General features: G+C 46.8%; 1 protein-coding gene across 1 annotated transcript in view; it reads left to right on the top strand.

The window, feature by feature from the left end:
* Positions 1 to 6230: 6230 nt before the first annotated feature.
* The window catches only part of LOC8029590 (lysosomal alpha-mannosidase-like), a 33240-nt gene continuing 18823 nt past the window's right edge, over positions 6231 to 20647 (top strand). Inside the window, exons 1-11 of the mRNA XM_040213798.2 lie at positions 6231 to 6330; positions 7170 to 7319; positions 9764 to 9957; positions 11345 to 11450; positions 12121 to 12518; positions 14937 to 14987; positions 16664 to 16777; positions 18310 to 18534; positions 19294 to 19351; positions 19731 to 19770; positions 20391 to 20460. Of these exons, the coding sequence (XP_040069732.2) occupies positions 6231 to 6330; positions 7170 to 7319; positions 9764 to 9957; positions 11345 to 11450; positions 12121 to 12518; positions 14937 to 14987; positions 16664 to 16777; positions 18310 to 18534; positions 19294 to 19351; positions 19731 to 19770; positions 20391 to 20460 (1506 nt within the window). The remainder of the gene's footprint in view (positions 6331 to 7169; positions 7320 to 9763; positions 9958 to 11344; positions 11451 to 12120; positions 12519 to 14936; positions 14988 to 16663; positions 16778 to 18309; positions 18535 to 19293; positions 19352 to 19730; positions 19771 to 20390; positions 20461 to 20647) is intronic.

A 20647-nucleotide genomic window follows, 5' to 3' on the forward strand; every position in this document is an offset into this window, starting at 1 on the left:
CGAAAAAAATCGCCCAGTTATTGTCAAGCTGATTCAGAAATAAACGTACATAATTACCACGGTCCACTCAACGCCAACTACATTTTTTGCGGGCACGCTTAATTTTGTTAGCGGAGTACGGCGCTCCGTGACATCCGCTTGTCCGTCGAACTGGACCTCCTTCACGTCGTACACGCGGCCAGATTCACGAAGGAGTTTTCCCTTCTTTATATTGGTACCACGGAAGAAGCTTTCTAGATTCGTAACCGCCCTAAACCCCGTCGTAATCACCCCGGGAACACTGTCCGCTGTGCTGCTCATCGCCATTGCTTCTTCCCCCCGATGATTCTGCACCGGCTACCGAAGAAGTTTTCCGGATTCGTAATCGCCCTCTGTCCTCTGTGGTGTTCGTTGCTATTACTTCCCGATGATTCTGCGCCGACGGCACCGGCTACTGAAGGAACTTTCCGATTTCGTAACTGCCTTAAATTCCTTCGTAATCACGACGGGGACACTGTCTGCCGTGCTGTTCGTCGCCATTGCTCCCCGATGCTCCTGCGGCGGCTACCGCTAGGTCGCGGCGAACAATAGGCGACCGCCGCGACACGGCCGGCATGCTCGCTTCCTATGGAATACCTATGCCTTGAAGCACAGCGCCTAGCTGGCGTACACTATGGAATACGCAGTTTATTAATGAGACTCTAGATGGCGCGCAGTATGGAATACGCAGTTTTTAAATAGGACCCTAGATGGCGCGCAGTATGGAATAGGCAGTTTTGAAAGAAAACTCTAGATGGCGCGCAGTATGGTTTACGCAGTTTTTAAATGAGATTTTAGGTGGCGCGTAGTATGGAATACGCAGTTCTGATATGAAACGCTAGATGGCGCTTTAAACGACGGGAGGCGAACTAGAGGGGGAAAGGGGTGTACCGCCCTCCACGGAAGTTGAACAACTTAGCTAATCTATACACTCTAAATGGTTTACGAATGTATTGTTACTCATACGCATTGTTACTAATTAACATGCGTATGGATCTCAAACTTAGTTTTGACATTCCTCTCGGAGGCACTGCCATTGATGGAGGTCTCTTGAGTGACATACCCCGATATTTCGAGAAACGGCGGTTTAAAGGCCAACAAAAATGTATACCCTTGATTTTGTTGCGCTTGATTTAGGATTGTTACCTATGCACTGCGCCTAGCAACGTTGAAGCCGTTATATTTACTTTTTCTCTCTTTTTTTTTTAGTCGTTGGGGAATTTTGGCCTATTACGCATAATTTCAGTTGCTCATGTGCTGAGAAATGTCAACACCGTTACCTATGCCTTTTCCTTTTTTTTTATTTCCTTACAGAGAGAGAGAGAGAGAAACGTTAAAACGGAGACCGTTAACCCGGGAAAGAAGCAGACGGCGATTAGAGACCGGACCGACGCGACGCGTTGGAGCTTTCGTAGTGGTCTTTGTTCGATCGAAAACAATGTCAAACGGTTCATAACTTCCAAGAAACGTAAGTACCGAACAGCGTCACTTCTATAGACACATTTATCGTCGATAGGCTGACATTTTCAGTGGGGCGGTTACCCTCGGACGTCACCCCACTGCGGTGGCGCTGTCGTCGGCACTGGGCGTACGCGGACGCTTCCCTTCTACCGAATATTGGTTTCTGCGCATGCTCAGTGCCCATATCTGGTGTGGGCAAACGCGGACTCGTATGTGTAAACTCAGCGCGTTGGTGGAAACGATGTCCTCACCCGCGCTCGAGTCGACCGTGGACTGACCACCGTCAAAGCAGCGAGTGCGCACGCGCGACATTCATCCTGCCTCCCCGGACAAGGCGGTGGACAACGCTGGGCTTTTTACATGAGACTCCCCTGCGGGAGAAACCCGAGATCGGGGGCCGGACGTGCCGTGTTTCCTGTTTCGCATTACCCACGCGCCCCCCGCGGAGCTCGTGTACGCGGTGTTCAGGTCCACGCAACGCTCCATCGCCGAACGCAAAGAGAGTGGTGAGTGGCATCACCTTTTTTTTTATCCTTGCAGGTTAACTTCTGTTACCATCTGATGCAATATACAAACGACGGACTGGCAGGTGAAACGGGAAACGCGGCAGTTTCTGGCGATTCGGTCCCTCCGGACGATCTCGTCCATAAGCAGCGGTGGCGCGAGCTCGCGGATTTCCATGCACTGTCGCAGGAAAAAACTGTGCGACGAATCGCTGTCGGAACTATGGGATTCTAGAATTCCATATTCTAGACGACCAATAGATACATCCAGGTAACTTTATTTTCCCGAATCGTAGCGAAGCGTCTGAAACTAATAACATGAAGGTATCGCCGGGTTCAGGACGCAAGTTCATCCCAAGTTCCGTTTATGCAGAATATTTCAAACGTTGTCACATAACTGAAGTCGGTAACCACTAGTCCACAAACCTATGCTGCCGTTTGCAGTTTTGAAAAAGAGAACATGCAAGATGATCCGAGCAAAGATAATCGTTTTTCAAACATACAAACATGCATGGTTAACCCTAGTGGCTCTAGTTAACCCAATCTCTACATAGCTGTTTTTTTTTTTTTTTTTTTTTTTTTTTTTTATTTCAAGAACGCGTTTGAACGCGGAACGCTGGACCACGGCGTTTGCCAGTGCAGCGAGTTCGATGTGTGAGTAGAGGTAGGCAACTATAGCTTTATGTCTACCCATTAAAGGGATACTTCAACGAAATTTGGAATATATCCGTCGTGTTCAAAAATAGGTTGAATATGATCCACAATATTTGTAAATGACAATCGCACGTTTGTATTTTGAGCCTGGTGGCTGTATTTTTCGTTATAAACGGCTCACTCTGGCAAGCGCTCGGAGAAGGCCCAGCGGAGACCACGTAACATCCAACGCAATCGTGACGAAGGTCGTCTCAGGACGAGTAAAGCTACGGCGAGGCTGACGTCGAGAGGATGGCCTAGCCGTGTGTGAACCGTTTCAGCTCCAAATATTCTGTAGTGCCTAATGGTTAAGTAGGTATTTGTTGATGTAGTCAGTGTCGCCTACACTTTTCTCTTTTTGTTAATTTCACTAACAAAACTTTAGTTGCGAAAACAGCTTCGTCCTGTCGCGTTTGTTGTCTTCACTCCCTCGTCGTCGTTTGAGCCGTTTTCATCATGTATAACGTTTACCAACTCGCTCTATTCGCTACCTTACAGAAGACTAGTTCCTATATAGGTCGCAAGGAACAAAGCTGTCAGTGTGCAGCTCTGAAGGTCATGGGTGGCTCACCGTAGAAGGGCACTATTACAAAAAGACAACGTGAGAAAACACCAGCACGAACGGCTGGAAAAAGGGCATGTCCGTGGAAGAAAGAAGCCTCGATATCCTACTGACTGTTTTATCCTGTTTTCAAAGGTTATCAAAAGCTTCAAAGAGAATTTCAGGCATTGCGTTCTTGCTCATACACTTTCGGATTTTCGGCATTTACAGTTTTGGTGTTTAGGTTTTAGGCAGACATCATTAAGTTTTCAAACTTTTTATTGCTCTTGAAGTTCAGAAAGTTTTCAGTTCGGCTTTCGTTGGCTTACTCTTTGTGGCTTACTCTCTATAGAGAGTAAGCCACAGAAAACACTCGCCCGCAATTATTAATTTGGGGGCCATATACCCAATAAGATGAACAAATAATTCAAAAAAATACATTTTCTTTTTTGCAAAGCTGACGAATTTTGATGATAATAAATTGTTATATGTTACGCATGATTCAACAGCCTCCATGTAAAAAGAAGAAAAAAATCGGTGAGCTATTCTCCGCATCCGCCGGTTTTGCGGTGAGCTTATCTCCGGTGAGCTTATCTCCGGTGAGCCTTTCTCCGGTGAGCCTTTCTCCGGTGAGCTTTTCTCCGGTGAGCTTTTCTCCGGGATTCGCTGCATCAGGGCTTCGCTGCATGTGAGAACCGGCTTTTAAGTGCAGACGCGGCCCACGCTACGGGTTGAGGGGAACAATCAGTGTCAAAAGCCCACCATCATGGCGTCCGTCATGTTCCTGCACCTGTTTTGTCATCGCTGAACCAATTTTAGGCAAGAAAGTCCTAGTGACCTGTGTAGCGTCGTTTGCATCTGGACTACAGCTGAAACGAGGTTTAGCTTTGACAAAGTTGGATTCCTGTGGGAGCTACGCTAGCCATGGTGACGCAGCGTAAAATAGTTGACGCCGAGAATAGCTTTGACAGAGTGGGAGCTATTCACTACGGATGCTAGGCTACCCTTGACAATGTAGCACGAAGGAATCGATGCCGAGTATAGTGAATGACGTGGCATTATACTTTCTCATTGTCCCTGCGCTAACTTGCATTTTTAAGCTTTCCTCGCAATCGCAGTTCCGTCATTCGCTGGCATTCTTCTATTGTTCACCGTGATCGGCTGTCTCAGTGTTGTCCAGGGATGTGAACTTGCATACATTTTTAGAGTGTATAACTTCATAACGATTTTTGCAAAAATCCGTTGGCAGAGAAGATACGTATTATTTTAATTTTAACGGATGTTTTTTTTTTATTATTATCTTATCGCATTCAGGTCAAAGCCGCCGAGAGAATGAGGTTCGGCCACGTGGTACAGTTTCTGGCATGCGTCGCAACACGCGTGGTGTCGTCCCCTCAAGATGACGTGGACACCCTGTATGCCAAAACCCGGGGTCCAAAGCCCCACTGCACTTTTGAGGTAAGAAAACAAAATAGAAAACCAGTTCGGAACCGGAAATGAAAGATATTCAAATAAACAAATAGCATTGTGGACCGTGGTGGCGTTCATAAATCGGCAGTCTAAGAAGTTAGCCGTGTCTGCTTTTCCGCAAAGCACAAAATATATATATATTTTTTTTGCGATTTACAGAGGCAACTTAGCAAATTACAGTTCAAAGATAAAAAAAGTCTGGGCTAACATTAAAACGAGCGTGTTGGTAAATATACTTAAACAATCGGAAAGAATAAACAAAAATTCGGGACGAAAACAGACGCATACAACTCTTGTATGCGTCTGTTTTCGTCCCGAATTTGTGTTTATTCCTTCCGATTGTTTAAGTCTGAGCTGTGGCATTGTGCATGACGTTTTACCATGCTCACTGTGAAGAGAAGAATGGGTGGAAGGGGGTATATAGAAAAACAAAGCTGAGTTATATTTTATACCACTTTGGCAAAATAAATTTCGCAGTGTCGGGCCCCTGTGTCATTCGATGTTTGAACGAAAACCTATAGGCTTAGGTAATATAGAAGAAAGAAAAAAAAAAACATTTGTCTTCGTAATTCCTGACTCGTGTGAAGCCCCATATTCTTTCCCATTCCTACTGCAATATAGGTATCATACAATCTCGCACCTATCTGCGAAATTACCCTATCAATTTGTTAAAAAAACAAAACAATTTCAGAAGCACTGGGCGTGGCTTAATGATCACGCTTAATCCTAATTCGTGATTGTTTCTTTGACGTTCTTATTGGCTAATACCACAACCTGATTGGCTGCGACACGATAAGATTGTGCTTGGTACACGCCACACCCTACGTTTATTACCGCTATTGGGGACTACACGGCGGGCAAGTTTGCCTGCTCCTTTCGGACATCGGGCGTTTCTTTCACCCCCCCCCCCCCTTCCCCTTCCCCCCCCCCCCCCCCCCCCCCCCGGTCCAAATGCGCCTACACTCTAAAGAGAAATCCCGTGCGTCTACTTTCCCGCACAACACTCGGAGAGCCAATCACCGCAACCTATGGAGACAGCTCAGCGAATGACGATGCCGAAACATATGTTTAGACCAAAAAACGCAGTCTGAGTTGTGACATTAAGCAATGCAAAACGTCACGCTTGCATTGCTTAATGTCACAACTCAGACTGCGTCTTTTGGTCTAAACATATGTTTGGCATCGTCATTCGCTGAGCTGCTTCCGTAAGTTGCGCTGATTGACTCTCCAAGTGTTGTGCGGGAAAGTAGACGCACGGGATTTTTTCGAGCGTACGTGCGTTTGTTTTCCCTCAACCTGGACCAATGAATGACTGCCCAATCATTGACCGATCTCTACGCGTCCTCTAGGTCGCCCTCTGATTGGCGCATGCCGAGCTCTTTGATTTCTACCGATGTGCCAAAGACGTATACTATTTAGTACTCTTTCTCGCCGCATGGTAGTATTAGCGAGCGCTGGAAGGAAGGCGAATACTTTTAAGAGCCTTGCCGCTGTGCCGCTTATTTTTGTTTTCGACTTCAGAACGAGTGCCTCGTTCTATGTAGATGTGTCCAAAGCCGCGGCCCGGAGTGACCAACCTCCACTTCGTCGCTCACACGCACCTTGACATCGGCTGGACGAGGCGCTTTCAAGAAAACTACCTGCGTGAGTGTCTTATTGGTCGTTTCGTGTTCGCTATGCGGATCTTATTCATTTTTTTTATTATGCGCTCTGTCTAGTATCGCGTAACTTACATGAGGGGGCGCACTCGTGGAATCTTTCACACGGGTATTCCGTCCCGCGTTGCACCAGTTCAATCCCTTCTTCAAAAGTACATCGAGCAACATTGGCGATCGCCGATGTTGTTCGATGCTTACTTACAAATATGTAAGTGTGACTTATGAATGGATGGATGGATGGTAATGGCCATACCCTTTGTAACGGGCGGCAGCTTGCGCCACCTAGTCTAATAAATACCAGCTTTTGTTTTGTTTTTTGTTTTTCTTTTGTGAAGACGGATTCTTATAGGCTGGCATGCAACATACCATAATATCCCGAAAGGTGATCCACCAACGAAAAACAAAGCACCCCCTTTTTACACATTTATATCATCGCAAAAAAAAAAAAAAGCAACACGGAAATATAGTTTGTTTTTAGTAATTGCAGTACCCCATGGCCAATGGTGACCTCCGCCGAAATGGGGTTAGTTAGATATGGCGGGAAGATAAGCAAACATTACTGATGGGAAAAGACCGTTGTCTACGCTCCATTGCCACTTAATGTGAAAACAAGTTTAGCGAGTCACGGAATACAAAAGATTCAATTTTTTAAACATTTTTACATCGTTGGCATGCTCCTCATTTTCACCCTATTTGTTCTCGCTATCGGGTGGGCTATCTCTCGGAATATTACGGCATACAGAAGCGCGATTTATAGACAGGAGAATACAGTACTTATACGAACTCTCAAAACGTGCGCAAAACAGTGTGGTCCCCGTTTTGCAGTTGCGAAGGATATTCTGGAGTCCGTCTGCGGAGAGCTGATGAAAAATAGGTACCGCCTGTTCACCGTGACAGAGATGGCTTTCTTCAAGAAATGGTTTGAGGAGACCAACGAGGTGTTTAAGATCATCGTCCGCAAGTACATCAACGAAGGTAAGGTTCATCTTAAAGAAAAACTAAAGCAGTTCCGTATTTAAAAAAAACAAACATAAATTGATTTTATTTGGATTCCAGGATCACGAACATCGAGATTATTGTTTTCAACTTTGTGCGCAAGGGCTGCAAAGTTTTCAGAATGGCCGCTTCCGCGCATCTTCAGCGCTTATTAAAGCTATCCACGCACACTCTTGGTATCTTCAAAAGGGTTAAACAAAAAGACGTCACGACTGGTGTCAGTGCGGAGAAATATACCTGGCAAGCTCGCAATACCTGGCAAGCTCGCTACCCACACAAGCGAAACGCACTTAGTGGCAGAAACATGTGGGTGTGACATAACGACTGGTCGAAAGGTTTTTCGTATTTTCTCGCGTTTAGTTACATCTTCGGAGAAAACGGAGGTGATCTTCATATTCACGGGATAAAAACAGTAGCATTCACCTCTCTAACTCGTTTTCCTAGAAACCCTCTTCAGCTTCCCCTTACGGCAGTAATTTTTTTGAAACGCTAGGTACTTTTTAGTTACTTATTCCCACGGAGTCAGGTCACATGACAGCCTAGGCGTGCGCAATGGGGGGCCAGGGGGGGCGGCCGCCCCCCTCTAATCATCTAGGGGGGGGGGGGGGGGGGGGGGCGCAAAGTTGGCCCGACTCGAGGCGCGACGGCGCCCGACGCCAAAGTTCCCTCCCGCTAGTGCGCGCAACGAAAAAAAAAACAACCATAAAAATACGCCTGACGCAGTCAGTCATCAAACAGTTCGCGACAAAATCGCGTAGAATTTTGCTTTAGACTTTTCACGATTGGTGAAAAGTATACTATATCTCCCACGTGCTACACATTTTTAGTAATCTAGTCATAAAATATTTTTACCACCACAGAACATATTCATTAGTTTGTATAATGTTTGTTGAGCATGACATAATGCGTGCGTGTTATCTTGTTCTATTACATGTTTCTATCAAGCGCCAGAAAGTAAGATTATGAACTGTACACTTGGATGCTCAGAAGAAAAAAAAAATGGCATGTCATAGCGTTTATCTTCAATACTTACTAAATATTGTAACTTGCTGTTTGTCGTATTTTTAATCTGCGGTATAGTCTCGTGCTTTTAAGCGTTGCCATTACGTTGTGTATTGGGTGGCGGTTTTCGTCCTCTGCATGAACGTTGCAGACGCCATATGAAAACTTTCGCCATCTGTAGGTGCACCCATGCATTTGCCCTGTATGTATACTATATTTTCCATACTAGCCGAGTCACGTTGAGGCAATATTTCTAAATATTCTGTGCTGTCAAATATGGCATATGTGTCGTATCTTTCTCTGGTTTAGAAAGAATAAAAATTCTTTGTTGGCGCGTTGTGTCACTGACGCCTCAGCTGCGCAGGGACTGCCTTTCTTTGCGGACGTTTCACCAGGAAGTGAAACCTACTGCTTAATAATATTTTGTATATGTTACAATTCAATATTGTTGAAATAAACGTTTCATAAGCATATCTCCTCTCAGCACTACAATATGAGCGGAAGGACATCAGTGAGAGTGCGTTGATAGAAAGGGGGGGGGGGGCGCTCTGGGGAAACCTCGCCCCCCCCCCCCCCCCCCCCCCCTAATGAAAAATCCTGCGCACGCCTATGCGTGACAGCAAGATCCATCTTGCGGCTGTCTAAACTGCCGGGAGAGATACCCGCATTCCACAGCTAATCGGCCCAGGTCGTCATCAATTCTTGCTACACTGAGACGACGTCACATGTTGTAGGACTTGCAACTTGAGCAGGCAGTCTAAAAAGCACGGCGTTAGTCGCGTGCCTCTTTTTATTTTGTTTTGCTGGCATAACCTTAATTATGCGTTCATTTTACCACATGGAACATTTTGTAACCTGTCACGAACAAGCTGCACTGCCTCCATATGGCTCCATATTACTTAAAATTACGTCACATTGTCAGCGTTGCCAGTAAAGACTCTTAGCCTCTGCCGACAGATGGCGCACGCCGCCTGGAGGGAGCGCCGGCCGAATCGGGTTACGATAGCAGACGGTCCCGGAAAAGAACCCGAATCGACCGGTGCTTCCTCGACGCGGCGTACACCACCTGTCGGCAGCATTTCTCACTACGCGTAAATCGTCCGCGAAGTGGCGGTGTAGTTTGCCCAGAACATTTTTTTTCTTATTTTAAACTAGGAAATTTTTTTTTTTTTTTTTCACTGTCAACTTTGACTACCTACTTTCATTTCTGTAGTAACTTACAGCGCGATACGTTGAGAAACCGATTTTTGCGGGTCGTCCAAAGTGCTCTAAAAGTGTTAGTTTACATGCTTAGTTTATATGTGTATATTAATGTGTCCAACCAATTTTGAGGCAAATGACTGACTATCAAAATGTCGCCGGTAGTAAGTATAGCATGCGGCGGAGCGCTGACGCTTTGTGAGGGACCAAGTGTTCCGCAGGGCGACTGGAGCTGGCCAGCGGCGGCTGGGTGATGAACGACGAAGCCAGCACCTTATACACGGACGTGGTGGACCAGATGACGCTGGGCCACCGCTGGATCAACGCCACCTTCGGACCCTGCGCTCTGCCCAGGGCCGTCTGGCAGCTGGACCCCTTTGGACACTCCAAGGAGCAGGCGGCCCTGTTCGGCCAGGTCGGTCCACGCCGCAAACCATACGGAGAGAAACTAAGAGAGAGGAGGAGATGAATGCGCGCAGTCACGTCGGAGCATCGAGCTCTGATTGGAAGGATTAGTGGGTAGAGGGAAAGGCTAGCGGCCTTTGTCTCCCCGCCGTCTCCCTCCAACAAGAGCGAACAAGAGCATCGTCTGCTTTTTGCGATGATATAAGGACGCCTAGCTCTTATTGTCTGATTAAAAAACAAAATAGTGGGTAAACATCAAGGCATCTAACACTGAAGTATACCGACTATCCTTTCAATCAAAGCCAATTAAACTTGGCGCTGTTCTGACGTAAACACAACACCTACGCAAGAAGCAGACGACATGCACTCCGCATAGGGTGCCTGGAGCGCGTGCACAACTGTTGTGGTTAGCGTTTTGGGCCTCCCGTGCATCGAAAGTGGCCCCCAAGCACATGACGTCACGGCAGCTGGCTTGTCGCGCCGTCGAACGTCGCGATCCTGGCGGTTGGTTACGGAAGTTCACCCCAACAAGGGTTTGCAAACGCGTGTTTGTGCGGCGCCTCAACTGGTGGCTTCCGAAGCAGTGAGTGAAGCCTTCACCTGAAATACGCGGAACAGACGTCTGCCGCCCTGACATCCGCTGCCATGCTACCGCCAGGATCGCGGAATGCAACAGCGTGACACATATATGACGTCACGAGGTGGAAATCGAGGAACCTCAAATAGGGACGCGGAAAAATACACCCCCGATCGCAGACGCGTTTCAAAGACCAGATGAGGGTTTTTAGATGCTGCCATCTTCCCGCTGGTGTGCGCATAGATTGTCCGATAGTCAAGCCTTGTCAAGGCGTTCTCAGGTTTGCCGGACTGGTACCCCAATAAAGCGTTTTAACTTTCGGTGGCCTGACTACATAGATATTGAAGCGTGGCTGCTTGCAAATGTGGATAAAATGTCCTCACCCAGCTTACAAAAAAAAAAACAAAAAAAAAACATATAGAGCGTTCTTTTTATTTTTTGTTTTTTTTTGTTGTAGGCAGTGCTTTTTTTTTTTTAATACCGCAGCGCCTCCTGGAGTGTGTCGAATTCGGCGGATTCGCCAGGTGAAGGCTTGGAAGCTGACCTTTTTCATCTGCCATTGACTCACGAAAGTGTCCAATGAAATACACTATCATGACCGCCATCGGGGACTTCCAAAGAGGAAAGAGGGCGTCCACCCTTTCCAACTAGTCTTTCACCCATTTCCGTGTTCCGACAGTGACGCCACAGTTCAAAGGCTGATCAAACCCTCACTATTAATAAACGTTACCGACATCCAATTTGTTTGTTTGATTCTTCTATAATTAATATAGTTCTGTTCCGAGCTTTTCAGTGGCGTTTTCTTGTCTCTCCTTTTCAGATGGAGTTCGACGGCCTCCTCCTGGGTCGTGTCCACTATCTGGATCACGACTGGAGGCGCGTGAACCACAAGGCCGAATTTCTATGGCGAGGGGACGACAATCTGAGTGAGCCCGCGTCCATTAGACGCACAAAACGCTCCTCCCTTTTAACGCGAAAGCATGAACTGTCTCATGGAGCGAAGCCAGTGAAACCGGCGAAAAACGACAGCTAAATTCCCATTGGCTGGGCGTTGTCTGTAGCAGCGAAACGGCAACTAGATAGGCCGCTCAAGGTCAAAGCGAATGCGCCTCAGAAATAAAATACGAAGAGAAACACAGCAACGCAGATGCATCGTCACGGAAGCCGACGTGTAGGAATGCTTTCGTATTCCTACACGTAGGCAATCTTAAGTTTCTCTGTCGAACTTTTTTTTTTTATATCGAGAGCTGGTTTCAGTGTGCAGGACGTCGTTGCTTTTACCGCAATTATAAGAAACAAGTCACCTTTTTCGTGATGTATTGTCGCTCGGCATACCATACGATTGCGGCATCCAATCAAAAAGCCGAAAAGCGAATGACGAAGCAAAAAATGTGAACATGAAAGCACACACCCTGCTTTAGTTTTGCGTAAATGGCTCACGCATTCCCAGTGGAGACCGAGGTATTGTAGTAAAGAGATGTTACTAAATGCCGGCTAACTTCATAACACGGTGGTTCAGAATCAGCCAGCCGCTGTTCTAGAGAGACAGACACGAAGCGAACCTGTTCAACTATCAAGAAGAACCGTTTATTTCAGAACAACGTTACGGGAAGAAAGACTCGCGAGAAGGGGAAAGAGGGTACACGGTGTCGAGTGACCAGAAGCTGCCCCTCCGAGGCGCAGCTGGCGCTGTTTACACAGGGTCCGTGGTCGCCTGCCTGTTCGCGTTCGCGGGTGGCTCGGTGGAATGTCCCCTCTGGGTCATAAATTTCCGGAGCACTCGAGGGGAGACCGTTTGTTCAGAGAAACACAAGCACAAGACGGAACGAATGCACATGCAGACTCTGAAAGCAACACACACACAAAATACAACACGAGGTGCCGTTCAGTGGTTCATTTGCGCCTCCGTTTCAGAGCAGGACATCTTCACGGCGGTGCTCCCGCATGAGTACTCAGCACCCGTCAGTCTCGATTTCACGGGTCCGTTCCTCACGGTGAGTTTTCGCTGTTTTTGCAGTCGTCGCGAGAATATACGTTCAGGTGTTTGTGTTTTGTGTTTATTTTATTTGCGTTTCACGTCAATTTATTAAATGCCTATAACCGGCCCACGGAGCTTTCGTATCTCGTGGTTTTCACACCTCGTGGTTACTTGCTTTCATATCTCGTGGTTACTTGCTTTCCCGATGGTCACGTGACAATATTGAGTCACACTGTCACGTGAGAGGACGCCATCACGTCATGGAGGACCTGTGGGATGACCAGTGACGTGCAGCTTTCTTTTCCGCGAAATTTGTATTCGTTTATATCTTTAGACACTCAACAACGTAATTTTAATGAATTCATGTCGGAACACATAAACGCGTCCAAAACTCGCGAAAAGGCTCACGAACAGTCGTTTTCGCTTCTACGCATAAACGAGGCATATAGGGACCAGCACTCGCAGTTATTTATTAATCAGTGAATGCATATCGATATCAGATTAGATTTCCCTTTTAATAACAGCCGGTGTAAACGAATCAGTTGAGATATTGCCGGCATAGACGCAATATTTATCAATATTTCAAAGAAAAAAAAAAGTGAAATCCGTTTACAACTGCCTGTAACGCCGAATCGGAGCGCAGCTTTTGAGGAGGAGAAGGGAGGAGTACTGAGGGGAGGGTGGACCCCTCCTCCTCCTCCTTCTCCCCATCCTCCCCTCATTCTTTAATATGTTCAGGGGGGGTCACCTGACCTCGGGGGGAGGGGGTCACGTGACCTCGGGGGGTGTCACGTGACTTCGGGGAGGGGGCACGTGACCTTGGAGGGTCACGTGACCTTGAGGTGACCTTGTGGGGTCACGTGACCTTGGGATGACCTTGGGAGGGGTCACGTGACCTCGGGGGGTCTCGTGACCTTGGGGGTCACGTGACCTTGGAGTGACCTTGGTTACGCCGACGCCGCTCAAGCCGGAAACGGCCGCCTAAGAGCTGCGCTCTAAAAAGAACGCCGCGTAGCGTGTGACACTTCTGCAGAGTCATTTCGTGGCCTGTTGGATCTGCCCTTCCCGTCCAAGTGGAGGACTGTACGGTGGGCAAGTTCGTCTGCTTCTCGCGCAGGGGTTTTCGTGACGTCAGAGCGATGACGAGCTCTGATTGGCTGGGATTGAGAGGATAGTGGGTAAACCTCAATGCTAGATGCCTCGAGGTCCTTCCAATCCGAGCCAACCAGGGCTCGGCGTCGCTTTGATGTCACCGGAACCGGAGCGTGGCAGCTCTTACGTTAATCAGGCTCCTTGCGTCGTGATGGGTTGTTGGGCGTACTTACCTGCGAATACTGCAATCTCATTGGCTGCGCGGAGCCTTAATGAGATGGACAGGATTCGCCACACTCTGCGTTTCGTACGCTGTCGGTGACTCTGTCATTAAAAAAAAACATGTACACAATGTCTTCCCCCCCCCCCCCCCCCCCCCCAAACAAAAAAAGAAACTTTTTTTTTGGCATCTTTTGAGGAACGTTTATGCTCCACCCAAATGCAGCGCAAGCGGTCCGAATCAGCTGGCTGAGCTTCAGCACGAGCCGTTATCTTATTTATAACAAGTAATAAGTGATTTTCTGCAACGTTTAATGGAAAAATGGCGACCGACGGAACTCTGGAATACATGGGGAGCCTGAATGGTGCCAGTTACCGATAGCGGGGTGGACACGCCCCCCCCCCCCCCCCCCCATTTTTCCTATTGAAAACTAAAAAAACATCACTTATAACTTTTCTTTTTTTAGTCAATGGTTATAGTTCTATAACTTTGGCGTCCGGTTCGAACAGCCGCCGCTAGCGCCACATTTGGGCGGACAATGGGCGTTCGGCAATACATAATTTATTTTTCAATATAAAATATAAAAAAAAAGCCTAAGTTTTTTTTTGGAGGGGTAAGGGTGGGGGGTGGGGGCGTGGGGGGGGGGGGGGGGGGGGCGGGGGAGGTTGGGACACGTTGTCTTTTGCATGCAAGTGCGAATTCTCGTTTCTGTTCAAACAATCGAACCCATTAGAAAGCCTCGAATAACGCCAGATTTGCGTGCGTGTTTTTGTTGCTTTTTTATAACTATCGTTGTTAGTAAAAAAACAAGAACGTCCGTTATAGTATTATGCTCAGGGCGTGGCGAAATTCGAGCATCTCATTACCGCTCCGCATCCAATGAAATTGCGGCATTAGCCGATAAAAACCGCCCAAGGACCTATCACGAAGCAGGAACGTAATGACGTAACGCAACTGCGGCGGCGATGCTGCCAACACTGTGCACGCGCATGTGTGTTGGTCTATATAGCAACAGTGCGTTGGTCTATATAAGAAGGCCAATCGAAACTGTTCTATCTCGAGTGTGTCCCCCGACCAAAAACTTTGACAGCAATTTGATTGGGTTGTTTTTTTCTTCTCTAGAAAGAGCAGCTGAAAGACTTTACGCCACTTGTGCTGAACATCACTCGTTCGGTAAGAGTCGTCAGAATTCCAAACTAATCTTTGTGTATATCAAGTTTTAAAACAAGCGATCCTAAGTAAGCAATCACACACATGCGCAAAAAAAGAGAATTTTATAACGGCAACATTGTTTATTTCTCATCGTACGTTAAAATAAAACCAGGGTTAAAAAAATCGAGATATTACTGAGAAAAAAAATAGTAAAGCAGACTTATTTGATTAAGTCAAATTTATTCGATCTGTAAGATTAATTCTATTTAAATAACTGTATCAATACCGTAGTGATTGCTAATCAGTAGAGATATACCCATAAATCCGTCCGGTCACTAAAACATTTCAGAGAAAATAATTACTGTAAATTTAACGTACAGTTTAATTAACAACTTTTCACTGAGTAGACCAGGCGTTCTTCTGCAAAAATAGCTTCATTTGTTTTGATTAGTGAAAATCTCCCTTTGCTTCCTCTTTCGCGTTCTGATTCTTTTTCACTAGGTCATTACTTTTTTAGTTTTTTTTCCCTTCTTTCCCATTCTAATTTACTTTCAATAAGACGTGACGTAACTGACGAACAAAGTGAAGAATAGAAAGAAAAAACAAAAAAAAAAAACAACGTTCCGATTTGCTCACAAGGCTACTGCTTTGTCCTCGTGTTCAACCTGACATTACAACTTTCTTGCTCGGTGATTCCTTGATTCAAGTACAAAACAATTTAACGTAGAAAGCAACGAAATATAGACAAGCTGTAAATGAATATAGTTTGGTGATTATTTTTGGTGGGGAAGGTGTGATTTAAATACTCACAGGGACAACGTATGCAGCTTTCAAAATACCCACTTACAGTGACTTGGTCTTTTGGGGGCTCTATAGCTTTATCATCTGCATCCCCCAATATTCCTAAAACAATATCGGCTGGGTAGCCGAAAAAGTGAATTCACTGACGTCAAACCAGACGCTATTGCAGTGTCCATGCTGCTGAACTACTACTTTCTTTAGCATAAACATGTTTGCGCTGTAAAGGCCGGTTCTCACATGCAGCGAAGCGCTGATGTAGCGCTGCTCACGTGCCGTCAGCTACTTATCGTCTGCCGTGAGCAACAGTTTTCACTGTGCGATACAAAGCTGGTGAACGCTTCTGTCAGCACGCGCTTAGCGCGAGGTCAGCGCTGTGCCTGTGGCGCTCCGCTGCATGTGTGAACAGGCCTTTACAGACCCAGATTCGGTTCGCGCGTGTGGCTGGCAATCTTTTCCCAGGATTACAGTGTACCCAGGATGTTTGCGACATCGGCGACGGACGCCCTACATCGCCATCCACGACATAAACAAACTACTTCGGACGTCATTTCCGGTGTTGGGGTGCTGAGAAGAGGCCGTGACAGCTATCGTTGTGAAATGTCGACAGACATAACCTCGTTCTTAAACTTCAAAGTTTTTTTTTCCCTCACCACAGCCTCGCGTTTGAAACATCATGATTTACCATCTTCTGTTGCGTCTATGTTGAGTTTGTCACTTAGTTGTTTATTAAGATCTAGACAGTGTCGCTACCTTTACGAAAAATTTATGCGCGATCGCAATGTGGAGATTGTTGTCTCCTAGGGTATTTTCCCTTGGCAGGGTTCTTGTAGAGTGTTATAGATGCGGACCGAAAGGATCAAAAAACTTACGCTTATTCGGCCAACACGCGCATGCAGGACGGATTCCGGACCAACCAAAAAATTGTGATGTTTGGAGGCGACTTTGCGTTTTACAACGCGACGCGCTGGTACAGTCAGATGGACAGCCTCATGGACATCATTAATTCCGAAGTAAGTACCATTATGACGGTCCTTCGTGTCCTTGTCAAAGTAGAGCGAGAGCCACCCAGTTTTTGTTTTTGCTGTTTTTCTCCCACGGATCTTATTTTGAAATACGGTTTCAGTATCTCTTTTTTATGGTTCACTGCAGGCGTTGTTGAACGCCGCCTGAACAACGAAATTAATCATGTAAGAGATGCGCTTAGCGGCATTCTCACGACAGATAATTGGGCAAAGGGACCTACGACCATAACATTCTGTCGGAGGCACGCCGTTTGCAGCAATCTTAAGATAAACAAAAAGTGGACAACTATAGTGTGAAGACCTTTATGCACTGTCTTCTCGTGCCCTTCTCCCTCGATAATGCTGCATCTTCGCCTGCCAACCAGCTTAGAGGGTTTTCAAACCAGGGAATAGTCGTCAGACAGAACAACAGAAAGCGAGCACCCATCGACTGGAACGCATGCGATGCCTCGTTGGGGTCGCTCAGCATAAAGGCACACTAACTGCCACAAACGTATACAGTAAGCGCATCCTCACGTCTTGCGAGCTGTTCCTCCACGCCGAACGACCTCCGAAGGGTTATGATATACTTCGTTTTATCACAAGAGCGGAGTCAAAGACTAGAAGACATATACAGACACAGACGCACACACTAAAAGCTCAAACTAATGGCACATTCATCGAACCTAACCAAGCAGGAATGGCACATTCCTGCTTGGTTAGGTTCGCCGGCCATAGCAGTTGCTCAATAAATTACACCAGCATAACTCTTCTAGCTCTAAGCAATCGTCAGGCGAGGAATATTTTACTGATCCACTACCTCCGCGGGCACAAATCAAGCATAGAACGTGCTCAGAACGACCTGCTTTCCCTCATAACTAATCCGTGTTGTCGGGCTACAAAATCCGGGTTCACTTGTGGGATTATTCGTACGTTGCCGCGTCATATCACATCTTGGTACTGCGCGAAGTTTTACCTCAGTCAATCGTCCTTCCATTTAAGAGCGAAGTCCGAATTTTATTCCCAGCATATGAGAAGTCTGGTTGAGTTTAGCTTGACCTCGGAGAGAGGCCGGGATGTCCTGAAGCCGCCCTAAATCCCTCCGTGCTTACACATAAAACAGAAACGATCAACGCTCGGAGTTTTAAACTCGTGTTTCTCAGAATGTCCTATAATTTGCCGTACAAGTCCTGTATATAGAAGTAAATATGACATTTACGCCGCCTCCCAGGCAGCACGCGTTGTCCCTTAACGCCCTTATGATTCTACTGTGAAATAGTAGATTGTCGAGCTAGTTGGTGATTGATCGGCATAATGAAAAAACAGCCCAAAACAATCGGGGCGGACTCGAATTAGCACAGGACAGCGCCTGTCCTGTGCTTTTCCCACTATTTGTGCCATCTATTTGGCGCTGATTTTTTATGTTATGTCTTTCCTCTGTGTGTCTTAACGTTCCACATAGATAGATGCCCTGTTAATGTGCATAGGACATCTATGTACCGCCTGAGATGTTGCCCATAATCCTGCTTGTGGGGACACAGAAGGACAGTGGATTCTACGCGTTCTACTCGACGCCCGGATGTTTTCTACGGAGCCTGAACGCCGAGTGGGCCACGTCACTCGTGAACAGCTCCAACGAGATCGAGCCTGTTCACAGGGGCGACTTCTTCCCCTATTCGGACAAGCCAGGTGACCTGTGGACGGGCTTCTACTCCTCCAGGCCGTCGCTCAAGTACTTGATACGACGGGCTTCCAATTTTCTCCAGGTAACGTTCAAAACATCGGCTTGCGTTGGTTGGTCCTCCTGGCTCTTTGCTCCCACTTGAGTAGGTTGCGAGAACCATTTACATTACGTAAGTACGCGAAACAGCGACTGTGCATTAATGCGAAAGCATTAACTGGTCCCATGAAGCAAGCTGACGTCATCAGCTTTGAAGCCACGCTGAACGGCACCTAGTTTCCCCAATCCCAAAGGAGCAGAGTAAAGCTGATGGATTTCGGCTTCGGTCCCATTGGCTGGCGGGCGTTGACGAGGCTCTCATTGGCCGCTGGGCGTCAGTTTCAACGACCGCCACCCCATGGCGCTGCGTGTCCGTCAGCGCGCCGGTAACATAAAACGTTCGAGGTCAGAGCGGCCAAGAGCGGCGAGGAGGAGGCGCGCTCTGCCGTCGACTCAAATACGCTGCAGACGAAATGAGGGAGCGGAAGATTGACGTCCATGCTCTCGCATACACAACTCGTAAGAAGTGCTTAGGTGTACCTCGAGCCTTTTTGGTTCTAATGCCTACCACTAGCAAATAATACCAAAATGAGTGGGAAAGGAGATAGTATACAACAGCGAATGAATTTAGACAAGCGCAACACGACGCTTGTCAGATAAATCGGTGACCATCATCGTTTGTAATAAGGCTTGCTTTAATTAATGCAGACTTAAACCATGAGCCCTATAATGCCTATAATGGACTCGCGAAGTGTTAATGCGATTGGACAAAGCTTCCCCACTTTTGTCCTCTTATACTTGACAGGCGTGCCGGCAGATCACAGTGTTGGCCAACATCACGGAAACCGCTATCGACCTTTTGGGTGAGCAACATTGCCAACACATCCTAGGGAATCGCATGCTTTAATTCTTAGGCTTAGTGGCGCGAGCTAGTGCAAGTTATAAAGAGAAGAGCCAATCCAACACCCCTTTCATCCAGCAAGTGTGAAATTAAAAAAAAAAAAGACGTCAAAGTTAGATGGCCGGCAAGCTACTGGGTCACCATAAGACTAATAAATGGGCGATTGACAAAAGTACACGTCTTTGCGTTATTTTTGTCGCGGAAGGGTTGGGACCTGTGGATAACGATAAAGCGTTGGTAGCTAACCTTGTCCCTCATAAATATTGACTCACTAAAAATATAAATTAAACGTTGCAAAAATAGACGAGATTATACAAAGTTTCACATTGTGTTACGCGCAGATAAAGCTGTGGCCATGGCGCAACATCATGATGCCATCACGTAAGTCCGTTTCGATTATTTTTTTCCTACACCCATAGCGACATCGGACAGAAAGCCTTATATTTGTGTCACATCAACCCACAAATCCGTTCTGCACAAAAATAAATATTGAAACCTACTATTAGTCCGAGTATCGTATGTGACCCGTTCACCGTAAAAGCGAACAATCTTTGTCTAGAATGAAGTTAAGGATAGTATTATGAAGCCCGAATTTTCGCTGCCGTGTTTTTAGTCACGATGACCAGCTGCTGCCACGTTCACCTTTGCTATAGACGCTTTGCAGCAGCTGTGCATGGGCGCCGCCATAACTGACCTTCAGTTTTTGTTCCCCCTTATTACGTTTACTTCACTTCATTATTACCATAGCAGGCCAGGTTATTGACATCTTAGATTTTATTCTGCCTTGATCCCCAGCATTGGCCTTTGTGGAGGCTCGTCCACACCAATTTCAGTGGCTCGGTATCTCGGTAAAACAAGAGAAGGTCAGCAATGGTGGCAGTATTCTGGCGCGTGTGTAAAGCGTCTATACCTCGAGCGCCTCGTCCCGGCAACAGAGCCCAACATTTGTGTTCAAACAATGTACGTCACTCAGTGCTGTCCTCATTTCGTATCGTGCACAGCGGTACCTGCACCGAGCCCGTCGCCAAAGACTTTGGGGACATCGTCAGCCGGGCTTACACAGCGTGCGAGGTACGTCGACAGTTGCGCCCTCTGTCTCCTTCGAAGTTTCGAGCTGTCCTTTGGAGCGTCCATATTCGTTGAATTGGTACTGCAAAGAAAAGACGTCATTCCTTTAAAAAAAATGAGACGTTTAAAACACCCTGTAACGTCGATTTAGAGCGCAGCTCTTGAGGAGGAGGAGGAGCGAAGGGTACTG

The sequence above is a fragment of the Ixodes scapularis genome, unplaced genomic scaffold (assembly GCF_016920785.2).
Source record: "Ixodes scapularis isolate PalLabHiFi unplaced genomic scaffold, ASM1692078v2 PGA_scaffold6__148_contigs__length_123643588, whole genome shotgun sequence".
NCBI classification, from domain to species: domain Eukaryota; kingdom Metazoa; phylum Arthropoda; class Arachnida; order Ixodida; family Ixodidae; genus Ixodes; species Ixodes scapularis.